The sequence below is a fragment of the Orbicella franksi genome, chromosome 13 (assembly GCF_964199315.1).
Source record: "Orbicella franksi chromosome 13, jaOrbFran1.1, whole genome shotgun sequence".
NCBI classification, from domain to species: domain Eukaryota; kingdom Metazoa; phylum Cnidaria; class Anthozoa; order Scleractinia; family Merulinidae; genus Orbicella; species Orbicella franksi.
Window position 1 is genome coordinate 6,971,598 of NC_138157.1, and position 15,387 is coordinate 6,986,984.

A 15,387-nucleotide genomic window follows, 5' to 3' on the forward strand; every position below is an offset into this window, starting at 1 on the left:
AGCGTTGTCATTTCCCCTGGTTGAAGTATCCATATTGGCTAATAAATGCTACCACCAAGCAATTTATTGACGCTTTATTGCTTGAAAGGCATCTAATTAGCATCCATGTTAATTACTCTCCTCTAACCAAGGAAGCCTGGTTCATGTAGTCCTGCCCTTCAAAGACCTGCACTCTGTAGACATCGTGTGGAAACAACTCAAAGACCTCAGAGACAGAAGTTTCACACAGGCATTCAGTCTGTGTTTGTTAGCTATAAGATCATCGAGCAAGAGCTTAAAGCGCAAGAAAGAAAACCGCCGATTGTTGATGAACAGCATGTAGCCTATAAATTTCAATGTAAACTTTGTGCTGTGGCGTATGTTTTGACTAGGCTTTTATAATGCTAAATGGTCGTCTATTTCTGGCTATTTTCGAACCTTCATGTTTATTCATTCCAATAATGCTGTCATGAAGTCATCTTGAGGTCGTTTTTATCTGTAATTTTTGCGTGAAGGTTTATACTGACTCATCTTTACTTCAACGGTTGCATTCTCTCAGGCCATCACCCGTAAAAACTGACTAACCCTTCTTAACTCGAAAGCTAAGCTTGGATGACCAACATCTATTCCTTTTTCAACGTTATTTGCATCGATAATGAAAAGACTTAACACTGTTGCCACAAGTATGAGATATGGATGACTAATTTTCGAGCCAGTAGTCATGACAAACATACCCACTAAACGCAAATTTACATAAATAGGGAGTTGGGTAAAGCCCCAGTCAGATGGGTGTAACTATGACGTTTATTGCCTGAAGGAGTCACGCTACATTTTGTTGCATTGTTGCAGTGCTGGGGATATAAATCATTTAAGACTTTGCAAGACGCTCCATTTCAGTTCTCGTTGTCGTTACTGTGTCCACTGGTCATCGTATCTGTCAAACTTCGTCTTGTCCTTGATAAAGGTACTGTATTCTATCTATGCCTTGTAAAAGTATTTCTCGCTATGTTGGTTAAAAAAATCTTAGGAAATTGCGGCGAAGTACTCGACGTAGCATAACTTAATTTGATCATTAATTTATGTAGTCTGCTCGTCAAAGTCTTGGCGTTAACCATAGGATGGGTTTAAATTTCGAGGCCTTAGGAATGCGTTATCCATAGAAAGTGGCACCATTCGTCACAGAGGTGCGCTGGCAGAACTTAATTTGTGTCGTAACTCAAATCCTCTGATCAACGCTATCCGCAGCAATATTTAAGAACTCGAAACACCCACCGCGAAAATCCTGACAAATTCTGTTTTGAATTGCATCTGCTTAGTTTGCAAAAGGAAACTTAAAACTTACCTAAAAACAAGCGGTCATACATATTCTTTCGCTCGAAATCAACTGAAAGCTGCTGGACTGTGGGTTATTGAGCTCATCATAGGACAAACGATCTCTCGCGTAACTCAGTTTCGGATGCAAACACTTTAATACAATGGTGCGTTTTAAAACGCGTGAGAGTGAAGACAAAACTTCATTAACACCGACAAAATAGGTAGATTTTGGCTTAATTTGATGATTTGATGGCTTAATGCGGATTCTCTTTATCTTGTGGCTTCGTTGCGTTAAGAAGTACTATGAATCGACTCGTTACTCTCTCAAAGATGCCTATAATCAATGCTTGATTTTAGTCACATCTGCTCTATTAATATTGAAGCCAAAGCATCGAAGTTCAAAGATTGCTTCTCATATAAGCTTGACAAGAAGTTTAATAATTTGAAACTTATATATGGAATACGGCAGTTGTCAAACTTAAAAAGCAATAATAACTAAGTAGCTGTCTTCGTTTTCTTCCTTCTTTTGAAAGAGTAATCACTGCTTGATTTTAGCCACATCGGCTCCATTGTTGAAGCCATAGCGTCGAAGTCCAAAGATCGCCTCTCATATAAGAAGTTTCATAATTTGAAACGTATATATGGAATACCGCAGTTGTCAAACTTTAATAGCGATAATGACTAAGTAGCTGTCTTCGTTTTCTTCCTTTTTTTTGAAGGAGAGGAAGAATAAATATATCTTATTAGATGTTTTGGTGTGTAGTATCGCTGTATATTTTTACGAGTTGTGCCGTATTTTCACGAGCCCGTAGTACGAGGCAAAATACAAACAACGAGTAAAAAATGTACAGCGATATTACAAACCAAAACATCTAAGATGGGATTTATTATCAAACTCCTGTAGTAAATAAATTTATCAATGAAAGAGGGAGTGTGTGACAGTTTTGCGTGCGCGCGTCGACCTGTACGGCAAACAGGTTTTCTACTGTACAAATATGGCAAACAGGTTTTCTACTGTACAATATCGCTGTATATTTGTACAGTTATTTAGACGGTATTCGTTGCAGTTGGATAATAAGGATGCGTACTCCGTTCATATCTGATATTTCTTTTGAGGACTGTATAGCGTTGCTAAGAGTCTGTGAGTGTTTTTGAATCCGATCCTAAACGGTCAAAACTTTGAGATAACTGACTGGCTTTTGGTCTTTCTCGTTTAATGCATTTAGTCTGCTAAGAATAGGAATAAACTTAAAGAAAAAGATGCGGTGGTTTCAATTCAGCTCCTGTCAATTTTCCAGTTCGGTTAATATACTAAATGGTTATGCATGCACGACTTCCACATAACAGAAATTTGTTTCCCTTCTCTCATTAGTTTCATGGCCATTAAAGCCAGATTGTCTTAGTTTATCATACTGCGTAAAAAGACTAAACGAAGGTTTTTGCGATCCTGGTCAGCATTAGGTTTTGCTAACAGACATACCAGCAAAAAATAAAGATAACAATCGACGTGTCGGTGCTATTAAGTATCAAGTAAATGTAAATTAAGTTTCGAAAATATAATAAATAGACGACGGATTACTACTTCAAAAGCATAGTCAGTTACTATAGTTGCACAAACACCTCAGAGACAGAAGTTTCACACAAGCATTCAGCCTGTGTTTGTTTGCTATAAGATTATCGAGCAAGAGCTGAAAGCGCAAGAAAGAAAACCGCCGATTGTTGATGAACAGCATGTAGCCTATAAATTTCAATGTGAGCTTTGTGATGTGGCGTATGTTTTGACTAGGCTTTTATAATGCTAAATGGTCGTCTATTTCTGGCTATTTTCAAACCTTCATTTTTATTCATTCCGATAAAGGTGTTATGAAGTCATTGTGAGGTCGTTTTTATCTGTAATTTTTGCGTAAAGGGTTATACTGACTCATCTTTACTTCAACGGTTGCATTCTCTCAGGCCATCACCCGTAAAAACTGACTAACCCTTCTTAACTCGAAAGCTAAGCTTGGATGACCAACATCTATTCCTTTTTCAACGTTATTTGTATCGATAATGGAAAGACTTAACACTGTTGCCACAAGTATGAGATATGGATGACTAATTTTCGAGCCAGTAGTCATGACAAACATACCCACTAAACGCAAATTTACATAAATAGGGAGTTGGGTAAAGCCCCAGTCAGATGGGTGTAACTATGACGTTTATTGCCTGAAGGAGTCACGCTACATTTTGTTGCATTGTTGCAGTGCTGGGGATATAAATCATTTAAGACTTTGCAAGACGCTCCATTTCAGTTCTCGTTGTCGTTACTGTGTCCACTGGTCATCGTATCTGTCAAACTTCGTCTTGTCCTTGATAAAGGTACTGTATTCTATCTATGCCTTGTAAAAGTATTTCTCGCTATGTTGGTTAAAAAAATCTTAGGAAATTGCGGCGAAGTACTCGACGTAGCATAACTTAGTTTGATCATTAATTTATGTAGTCTGCTCGTCAAAGTCTTGGCGTTAACCACAGGATGGGTTTAAATTTCGAGGCCTAAGGAATGCGTTATTCTTGGAAAGTGGCACCATTCGTCACAGAGGTGCGCTGGCAGAACTTAATTTGTGTCGTAACTCAAATCCTCTGATCAGCGCTATCCGCAGCAATATTTAAGAACTCGAAACAACCCACCGTGAAAATCCTGACAAATTCTGTTTTGAATTGCATCTGCTTAGTTTGCAAAAGGAAACTTGAAACTTACCTAAAAAACAAGCGGTCATACATGTTCTTTCGCTCGAAATCAACTGAAGGCTGCTGGACAGTGGTTTATTGAGCTCATTTTAGGACAGACGATCTCTCGCGTAACTCAGTTTCAGATGTAAACACTTTAATACAATGGTGCGTTTTAAAACACGTGATAGTGAAGTCAAAACTTCATTAACACTGATAAAATAGGGAGATTCTGGCTTTGCGGATTCTCTTTATCTTGTGGCTTCGTTGGGTAAAGAAGTGCTATGAATCGACTCGTTCCTCTCTCAAAGATGCCTAATCAATGCTTGGTTTTAGCCACATCTGCTCTATTATTGAAGCCAAAGCATCGAAGTTCAAAGATCGCCTCTCATATAAGACGTTTCATAATTTGAAACGTATATATGGAATACCGCAGTTGTCAAACTTTAATAGCGATAATGACTAAGTAACTGTCTTCATTTTCTTCCTTCTTTTGAAGGAGAGGGGGAGTAAGGATGCGTATTTCGTGGAATAAATGATTAAGGTTTTCGTGGTCCTGTAGGGATTCCCTTTGTAATCATTTTAATCTGAAATGGTTTGTCCATTGAAATAGGGCATTCGATAGAGCTTGCTTGTCTGGTTATTGGTCTCAAATCTATATTCTGGTTATTAGCTGGGTCTGATATTGCCATGTAGACTTTTGGGGTGGTTTTCTAAAGTCTTGTATGCACAAGGATTCTGAAAAGTAAATCCGCAGTGTCATTGAGCTAATGACGTCAAGGAACTCCTTGAAGAGAAGAATGAGGTGGAAAATTGCTCTTGTAAGGATCGACATTTAAAACCTCTAAATTGTATTTTGATGACGCTGGACTACAATCATGGACAAAAGTCTTGGGACAAATTTGTACTTGTGGCGCTTTTTCACACGCGCTAAACAAACAGTCACGCGTGAATTCAACTACACTTGTTCAGCCCTCCCCCCCCCCCCCCCCTCCCCATACAATGTTGGACATTTCTCAAGAGTTTCAACATTGTATGGGGTGGGAGGGGGGAGGGGCTGACACGAATTTTGAAAAGGATAACAGTGCTTTTTCAAACTCCGTTTAAAAAACACAGATAATTCATGCAATGACGCAAATGTCCCAAGGAATTTTGTCCACCATTGTAGTAGAGCTGGTGCAGCGCTAATTTGAAGGAGACTATGTTTGTGGTAATTCTCAGTTTTGCCTCTGTGTTTGTCACTCAGTTTGTGTTGCTTTGTTTGAGAGTTTTTGAATCTGAACCCAAACAGTCAAACATTATAGGATAACTGTCTATTTTCGACCTGATCTGTGGAAAGTATCTGGTCTGCTAAGAACAGGAATAGGCTCAAAGAAAAAATTCGATGGTTTCAATTTCAAGTCTTCAAGTTTAAGCGCACAATTATATTGTGGATAGCCATGCTTGATTTCCACACAACAGAGTTAATTACTCTCCGAAATTTGCTTTCCATCTAGTATTATTTTTATGGCCTTTAGCCAGATTGTGTTAGCTTATCGTTCAATTTGAGTGTAAACCAAGAATTCACGATCCTGGTCAATGAAGTCCTGCTAATGCATAGTCAAATCAGTCTTTATGGCAACGTTATCAAGTAAATGTAAATCAAGTTTCGAAAACTGTCAGAAATAGACAACTTATTAGCATTATAAAAGCACCGTAGCACAAATTAAACTGCACATAGAATGTCTTAAATTTGATCCATTTTTCTCAAGAATAGGATCGGTGAGAATTCTCAAAAAGCCGTATGTAATGTGCCCAACACTTTGGTCTAATTTCTTCCACAAGTGCAACCGTATTCTAATCTTTCGTATGATCTGTTAAATTCTTGTTTTGTTCTGTTCGTATATAAACAAGGTCCTGGCGCCATTCAAATGTGGAAAATCGTTTAGAACTGGCGGTAAAGTTACACGGACATCTCACTACGCCGTAATATCCGAGTTGATTGCATTATTTGTAAAATTTATGTTCACTGCGTATTTACAAAACTCTATTTCTTTGGTAAATTAAATTCATTAGTCATCTTCACGTTCACTTTACAACTCGAATTAGAGAGACTCTCTCTGTTGTTGATCGAGGAAAGAGTATAAGTGACCTACTTAAACTTTTCGCTAACCCCACCCCTGACTAGAATCTACGAAAAGGAGAAATCTGAAAAAAACAAAACAAAACAAAACAAAACAAAAAAAAACGCATCAGCTACAAATCAAATTGCACAATGAACAGTTAATCAGTAATATGAATTTCACTTATTGTTCAGGTAATTCAAGACCTTCTGACTGTGTTGTCAGGATTTGCAAGATGGCCTTGAGGTCCTACCGTGATGAGGAGTTAAATTACTTCAAGTTTTCGTCCCTGGTTTTAAATGAATTTCCCAAGGCCTTACGTCAGACTTTCAAAAGCATGTGGGACAACACCTTTGGACATCGCCCCGGTTTCCAGCCCTGGGATGACTCCACTGCTGTGAGAAATTTGTTTGTCTCTGCGGAGGGTGGTTCAACCAAAGTTCACACACACCTGTCTTACAATGAGTGGGATTGTACCGACTTTTTTCAAGCCACTATCTTTGCGCGATCCTTCACCATACACGGCGTGAACCTTTGTGATTTGTACGCGAAGCCCCGTGGTGTTCCTTTTGGCAGTTTCCATGCATCGGTGGTGAGCCCGGGAGGAGACAATGCCGAAACCTTTGCACTTGCAATTGATCAACTTCGCATTCTTAGAAATTCACTTTGCCATTCGGCAAGATCAGAGATGGACAAAACAACATTTGATCAACGTGTGCAACACGCTAAAGATGCGTTCAGTGCCCTTGGCGTCCCGACGGCTTCAATTGATGCCATTGGAAGTTTGAACGAGTCGCACTTTCCAACAAATGAAGTTCGTAAGTTGGAGCAACGTATCAGAGAAGAGACTTCGGAATACATCAAGTCTCTGGAGGATGTGAGATCAGGTATCGACGAATTAAAAGCCCTATCAACTGCCATAAAGCGAATGGTGGAAAGTGATTGTACTGACAAAGAAGACATCGCCAAGTTAGAGCGAAAGATTAACGAGCTGAAAGTAGCTCTGGACGATGATCGATCAAAACTCTCAGGTACCAACTTCATATATACTTATAAACAGAGAAATTCTCAAGTAACCGTGAGGAGCGAAACTGTGTTATTAAACACATGATTTGGAACGGACAAACTGGCGTGTTGAGTGGGATTCAAATCTAATTAATCCTTCTTGCAAATAGAGGTTTAAAATTTTCCTTTGCTAAGTTATTAAGTCTGTAGTCGTAAAAATACAAACTGTTGTAGTACATTTTACATGTTTACTAAAACTAGGAAGCTGTTGTTTTCTCTTATAATTGCATTGTATGTCTGTTTTTCGCTTAAGTACTATGAGAAAAGAGGTGTGTTTGGTGGAAATTACCGATACAATCTGGCCATCAAAAGACCGGGTTTTTTCTTTCAAAGAGTTTGGAGGGAGTTTTTCCCCAACTTTTTCTGAAATGTATTCTACGAATACAAACAGCCGCCCTGTGTTGCTCCAAGCCGCTAGCAAGGTTCGCCACTAGCCGCGAGAGGCGGCAATGTTCGCAGGCTATTTAAATCACTAAAACAAAAGAAAAAAAAAATAGATAGAAAATTGAGCTTTTTGAAAATTACAACTCGCAAGAAAATTGAAATAAGGAATCGAGGAGGGCAGAAAATTTTATTAAATTTTTGGTCTTGTCGGTGGTATTATTGTTAAATGAGGGCTTTCTATAGGAGAGTAAGAGGTGGGAAATATTCCTAAGCCTTTGACCTCAATATTTAATTACTTCATCATTTGTCTTTTTCTCTGCCTTTGTCCTTTAAAAGGTAAAAACCCGTCGCTACCAGAATCTTGCCTCCCTCCAACGGTTCCAAACTTCACTGGCCGCCAGAGCGAGTGTAACGAAGTAACCGCACATGTGACATCCGACTCTACCCGAATGGTATCGATCTGGGGCTCACCTGGATTCGGAAAAACATCGGTTGCAACCGCAGTGGGACATGATCTCCACTCTCAAGGATTGTCAGTGTATTTCCTCTCATTGCGAGGACTTCAGACAAAAGCAGATCTCACATCAAAGCTTCTTAGCTTCTTTAGACAACCCATTGAAACAAATAGACTACCTGTTCAGCGTTTATCCCTTGATGATGAGCTTTGCCAATTATTCGCCAACATTGCAGATGATTGCGTGTTTATTCTTGACAATGCCGACGACTTATTAGAAAGTGATTTACCAAATGTGAAGGAAGATGTCTTGCAACTTCTTGAAGAAATTCTCAGGCGAAATGGGAAGGTGAAATTGATCGTAACCACGAGGGAATCGTTCGAATTTATGAATTTGCATTTCCAAGGTCATCGAACTGTAAGAATAAGACCACTAAATAAAACCTCTTCTCAAAGTCTTGTTGAGAGATTGCTACCTAGAGCAACTACCTCCGATTGCATTCAGATAACGCAAATCTGTGGGCATGTACCTCTGGCCATTAAGATGTTGTGCTCCTTGATTTTGGAAGACGGTGCTCAACCGAGCGAGTTTTTAGCTGAACTCATGGAGTGTTCTTCAGAAAGTATCTTCGAAATGTTGAACAATCCATTATATCGAACGAGTCAGCGATTGCAGTTCCTTTTCGACTCTTCTTTCAAGAGACTTTCTCCGCAAGAAAAAGAAGCGCTTGTGTCCTTGTGTATTCTTCCTGAGAGTTTCAATAAGGAAGTCGCCGCAGCTGTTTTGGGTGTAACAAAAACCATTCATGTCACAATAATATTAGAAAGTCTTCGCAAAAAATCCCTCCTCGATTCAAGTTCACAACCTGGATCATTCTCAATGCACAAGCTTCTTCAGTCATTTACCAGAGAGAAAGGAGAACATCTGATGAAAGAAACGGTTTTGAATGCGAAAGTCCGCCTCAACCATTTTTACGTTTCCCATTTCAAGAATCTCAATGAACAGTTTCTTTCTGGACAGTCAATGCCGGCATATGTTGAATTTTATGAAGATAAACCAAGTATTGTTCAAAGCTTGATAGAGGGTTGTTCAGATTCCAACTTAGCTGACGGTGTTTTCGAAGTGTTAGCGAAAGCAGAAATTTTTTTGACTACCCTTTTTTTCCTAGAACGAGATGAGTTTCACAAGATTTACGATCAGGCAATTGAGGCTGCCAACAAGCTTGAAGCAACCGAGTTTCACCGTCGATTACTTGTTTCTAAGGCTTTTTATGAAGTGGCGTGGGGCGCAGAAGGAGGTACCCAGCAAATGCTCTCGGAAGCAAAGGAAATTCAAATGTCGACACTAGCGTCTTCTTCCTTGATGTCAGAAGTAGAGAAAGGAAAGACTATGTGCTATTCAGGCATCTGTCAGCTTGTTGACGCAAAAATCCAGAGTGGTGTTCAGTGCTTAGAGGAGGCCCTTTCATTTTTGAACGACAGCTCAGAACATGAGATTCTTAAGATTGTTATTTTACAGATCCTTGTGGCTTATTATCAGTTCGAGAATGATTCATCAAGATCGACGTTTTTCTACAAGAAGATACACGAGGAATGTAAAGCATTAAGAGACCAGAAGTTGCTTATTATTTCACCACTGGAAAACCAAGGAAAGGAAACTGACAAAGAAAAGGAGATTCGAGGAGAAACGACCAGCATGCTCAATCAGCCACTGAAATTGCACGTTATTTTTCTGGTCGGGAAAGCGGCAAAGAATTTCTTTGACACTGGTACGGAACAATACGTAAGCAATGAGGTACTCCAGATGCTGAGAGAATTCGAGACAAATGTCCCAATTTCGCTTGGTTTGTTCAATTTTCATCGCAGTTTAGCTAAATATGAAACAACTTTTAATCAGATTGAGGACCCAGTGGAGCTTTATCAAAGAAGAATCCGTTACCATCAAACAGCACTCGCACAAGGTAGAGAAAGGTCCCCAGATTGTGAGGAAAGCTCGTTAGCCTTTCGCCACGTACACAATAAAGCAGTTGCAATGTGTTACCTTGACCTTGCTGATGTCTACTTCCAAAGGGAGAGGTATCTTGAGGCCCTTCTCACAAAAAGACTAGCGCTTGACATTACACTAAATCTTTTTGGAAACGAAAATGCAGGCACAGCGGACATTCACCATTCAATTGGGAACATACAAAACATCCTAGAGGACTACACATCTGCTCTTAACTCACACCAGCGTGCATTAGAAGTTCGAAAGAAATTGTTTGAAGAAGAACACGCAAAAACAGCGGAAAGTTACCGTGACCTCGGCGTCACACAACAGCAGTTAGGTGACTACACCTCCGCTCTCCACTCACACCAACGTGCGTTAGAAATTCGCAAGAAACTGTTTGGAGAAGAACACGCAAAAACAGCGGAAAGTTACCGTGACCTCGGCGTCACACAACAGCAGTTAGGTGACTACACCTCCGCTCTCCACTCACAGCAACGTGCGTTAGAAATTCGCAAGAAACTGTTTGGAGAAGAACACGCAAGTACAGCGGATAGTTACCGTGACGTCGCTGTCACACAACACCAGTTAGGTGACTACACTTCCGCTCTCCACTCACAGCAACGTGCGTTAGAAATTCGCAAGAAACTGTTTGGAGAAGAACACGCAAAAACAGCGGAAAGTTACCATGACCTCGGCGTCACACAACACCAGTTAGGTGACTACGCCTCCGCTCTCCACTCACACCAACGTGCGTTAGAAATTCGCAAGAAACTGTTTGGAGAAGAACACGCAAAAGCAGCGGAAAGTTACCGTGACCTCGGCGTCACACAACAGCAGTTAGGTGACTACACCTCCGCTCTCCACTCACACCAACGTGCGTTAGAAATTCGCAAGAAACTGTTTGGAGAAGAACACGCAAAAACAGCGGAAAGTTACCGTGACCTCGGCGTCACACAACAGCAGTTAGGTGACTACACCTCCGCTCTCCACTCACAGCAACGTGCGTTAGAAATTCGCAAGAAACTGTTTGGAGAAGAACACGCAAAAACAGCGGAAAGTTACCATGACCTCGGCGTCACACAACACCAGTTAGGTGACTACGCCATCGCTCTCTACTCAGACCAACGTGCGTTAGAAATTCGCAAGAAACTGTTTGGAGAAGAACACGCAAAAACAGCGGAAAGTTACCATGACCTCGGCGTCACACAACACCAGTTAGGTGACTACACCTCCGCTCTCCACTCACAGCAACGTGTGTTAGAAATTCGCAAGAAACTGTTTGGAGAAGAACACGCAAAAACAGCGGAAAGTTACCATGACCTCGGCGTCACACAACACCAGTTAGGTGACTACGCCATCGCTCTCCACTCAGACCAACGTGCGTTAGAAATTCGCAAGAAACTGTTTGGAGAAGAACACGCAAAAACAGCGGAAAGTTACCATGACCTCGGCGTCACACAACACCAGTTAGGTGACTACGCCTCCGCTCTCCACTCACACCAACGTGCGTTAGAAATTCGCAAGAAACTGTTTGGAGAAGAACACGCAAAAGCAGCGGAAAGTTACCGTGACCTCGGCGTCACACAACAGCAGTTAGGTGACTACACCTCCGCTCTCCACTCACAGCAACGTGCGTTAGAAATTCGCAAGAAACTGTTTGGAGAAGAACACGCAAAAGCAGCGGAAAGTTACCGTGACCTCGGCGTCACACAACAGCAGTTAGGTGACTACACCTCCGCTCTCCACTCACAGCAACGTGCGTTAGAAATTCGCAAGAAACTGTTTGGAGAAGAACACGCAAGTACAGCGGATAGTTACCGTGACGTCGCTGTCACACAACACCAGTTAGGTGACTACACTTCCGCTCTCCACTCACAGCAACGTGCGTTAGAAATTCGCAAGAAACTGTTTGGAGAAGAACACGCAAAAACAGCGGAAAGTTACCATGACCTCGGCGTCACACAACACCAGTTAGGTGACTACGCCTCCGCTCTCCACTCACACCAACGTGCGTTAGAAATTCGCAAGAAACTGTTTGGAGAAGAACACGCAAAAGCAGCGGAAAGTTACCGTGACCTCGGCGTCACACAACAGCAGTTAGGTGACTACACCTCCGCTCTCCACTCACACCAACGTGCGTTAGAAATTCGCAAGAAACTGTTTGGAGAAGAACACGCAAAAACAGCGGAAAGTTACCGTGACCTCGGCGTCACACAACAGCAGTTAGGTGACTACACCTCCGCTCTCCACTCACAGCAACGTGCGTTAGAAATTCGCAAGAAACTGTTTGGAGAAGAACACGCAAAAACAGCGGAAAGTTACCATGACCTCGGCGTCACACAACACCAGTTAGGTGACTACGCCATCGCTCTCTACTCAGACCAACGTGCGTTAGAAATTCGCAAGAAACTGTTTGGAGAAGAACACGCAAAAACAGCGGAAAGTTACCATGACCTCGGCGTCACACAACACCAGTTAGGTGACTACACCTCCGCTCTCCACTCACAGCAACGTGTGTTAGAAATTCGCAAGAAACTGTTTGGAGAAGAACACGCAAAAACAGCGGAAAGTTACCATGACCTCGGCGTCACACAACACCAGTTAGGTGACTACGCCATCGCTCTCCACTCAGACCAACGTGCGTTAGAAATTCGCAAGAAACTGTTTGGAGAAGAACACGCAAAAACAGCGGAAAGTTACCATGACCTCGGCGTCACACAACACCAGTTAGGTGACTACGCCTCCGCTCTCCACTCACACCAACGTGCGTTAGAAATTCGCAAGAAACTGTTTGGAGAAGAACACGCAAAAGCAGCGGAAAGTTACCGTGACCTCGGCGTCACACAACAGCAGTTAGGTGACTACACCTCCGCTCTCCACTCACAGCAACGTGCGTTAGAAATTCGCAAGAAACTGTTTGGAGAAGAACACGCAAGTACAGCGGATAGTTACCGTGACGTCGCTGTCACACAACACCAGTTAGGTGACTACACTTCCGCTCTCCACTCACAGCAACGTGCGTTAGAAATTCGCAAGAAACTGTTTGGAGAAGAACACGCAAAAACAGCGGAAAGTTACCATCAACTTGGGGCCAGACAATACCAGTTAGGTGACTACACCTCTGCTCTCCACTCAGACCAACGTGCGTTAGAAATTCGCAAGAAACTGCTTGGAGAAGAACACGCAAGTACAGCGGATAGTTACCGTAAAATCGGGGCCACACATCTTAACCGACGGGACTACACTTCTGCTTTCCATCCACTCCAGCGCGCGTTAGAAATTCGAAGGAAGTTATTTGGAGAAGAACACGCAAGTACAGCGGACAGTTACCTTGCTCTCGGGATGACACAAGACGGCCTTGGTGACCACACCTCTGCTCTCCAGTCATTACAGCGCGCGTTGGAAACTGGAAAGACTGTGTTTGGAGAACAACATGCAAGCACAGCCAAGTATTACCATGAACTTGGAGTCACACAAAACAACGTATATGACTTCGCATCTGCGGTCAATTCATTCCAGCGCGTATTAGAAATTAAAAGGAAACTGTTTGGAGAAGAACACGCAAGTACAGCGGACAGTTACTGTCAACTTGGGGCAACACAATACAACCTTGGTGACTACACCTCCGCCCTTTATTCAATGCAGCGTGGGTTAGAAATTCAAATTAAACTGTTTGGAGAAGAACACGCAGACACAGCAGACAGTTACTATTCGTTGGTAAACACACAGCAGAAATTAGGTGAAATTCGAAAGAAACTGTTAAGAGAAGAACACGCAAGCAGAGCTAAATGTTCCGGTTCACAGGATACAAATTAGGTGACAGCGCAATTTTATAGGACCTCGTTAATCGCTCCAGCGCGGGAAACTAACTTGACGAGATCTGTTGCAAGAAAATCACGCAAGCACATCTAGTACCTAAGTTTCAACCTTTGTTTTACTCGCGATCATGGACCTTAAGCTTCCTTGACGTGGACCTACTGCAGCTTGCCAGACGTCATTGCAGGGTGTGAGACAAGTAGAAGTCTGATTAGGGGCGAACAGTGAATTATTCTGACACAATTCCTTAAACTGGCTGTCAGCATATCCTCATGAGCCGGTAATCTGACATTTATATTATCCATTTTTACCACCCAGGTCCAGAGGTTTTCTCTCTTGTATTATTTTCTTGTCAAAGATCGAGGTGCGGAGCACTAAGAAAAGAAAATCTCTTTTATCGAACACGGAATCTCTCCTCTAGGCAGAGCTTTAGGATCAGATATTGATCCTATTGACTTAACGGAAGTAAAATACGATTTGTTTGTAACCAGAGTTTTCTCTGTAATTTTCTTGCCTCTCTGTGGCTAACTGTCGCCGCTTCGCGGCTGAATTTCGATAAGAGGAAAGTAAACCTCTAGGAGCAGGGGCACACTCATTCTATAGCAGGTTTAGGTTGATTGTTGAAAGTGATTTTGTGTTTGGTTTGATTTCGCTTGGCACTGCTAAGGATATTAAAATACCGGAAGAAACAATTTTTTACAAACGCGGAAGTAAGAAAAGTATTATTTTTGCCGCTGTGATTCAAACTGCCTTGAAAATATTTACGGTCTGTTATATATGACTAACAAAGAAAGAAAAAAGCACTAATTGCTTATTGTAGACTTTTATACGGGGTTTTCCTCATCCAATTATTTTAACTGTCGTCAGTCTTGACCTTCTAAAACGTTTCCCCTGCGTTTGACGTCATTTTCTTGTATTTTCGTCAAATTTTGATTTGTTCATGGTGTCGGCTGTATAGATCGGACAGATTATTTTGTTACGCGTGATCGTTAAGTGGAAATGATTGTCTGTAGCTAAACAGAATGCAGGGATGTCGGAACAGCAAGAAAGATGATTTATTTCTGATGAACGTAGTCTTCACAGGTGTAAAACTCTGAAACAGCTCTTCACTGTAAACACTGACACACGACCTCTACCAAACTTCAATAATCACAACCGCAGTTAAACTCGACCTCAGTCACACTTGAGTAATCACGACCTCCGTCACCTTGGCACAGTTCTTTAGCAAGAAAATGCTAAAGAACAAAAATGTAAAAAAGTGACCATTTACATTGACTTTTAAAATCACGAGAAGACTGCATATCAGGTTCTGGAGGAAGATGGGGTGTAAGAGTAGAACGGCAAAGTGGGAAGGGGGATGCAAAATTTGTGGCCCATTTTCTCGAGTGATGGCTATGCAGGCTGAATCATGAAAAATGTATTCTGTATACCACATGGACAATGTTTGGGAGGAAAATTGAGTGCTTTTAGTCGCAAAAAACAAAACAAAACAAAACAAAACAAACAAAAAAAAAAAACAGAAAAAAAAATTCTGTCGAAGCAAGAAATTTCCAGCCTTCTTTCTCCCCGCCTCCTCCCCA

The 15,387-nt window shown here is 41.6% G+C and overlaps 1 protein-coding gene and 1 pseudogene across 3 annotated transcripts in view; one reads left to right on the forward strand and one right to left on the reverse strand.

Moving 5' to 3' along the window:
- LOC145466748 (uncharacterized) overlaps nt 1–15,387 on the reverse strand; it is a 46,116-nt pseudogene that overhangs the window by 17,163 nt on the left and 13,566 nt on the right. The window lies entirely within an intron of this gene.
- LOC145465460 (uncharacterized) lies at nt 647–14,668 on the forward strand. 2 transcript variants are annotated; one of them, XM_081449241.1, is made up of 4 exons: nt 647–943; nt 3,537–3,651; nt 6,296–7,132; nt 7,887–14,668. In XM_081449241.1, the coding sequence occupies exons 3-4, from the start codon at nt 6,337–6,339 to the stop codon at nt 13,805–13,807; spliced, it is 6,717 nt and encodes a 2,238-aa protein (XP_081305367.1). In that variant the 5' UTR covers nt 647–943; nt 3,537–3,651; nt 6,296–6,336; the 3' UTR covers nt 13,808–14,668. The 2 variants fall into 2 exon arrangements, with proteins under 2 accessions (XP_081305367.1, XP_081305366.1); XM_081449240.1 differs by lacking the exons at nt 647–943; nt 3,537–3,651 and having other exon boundaries at nt 5,605–7,132.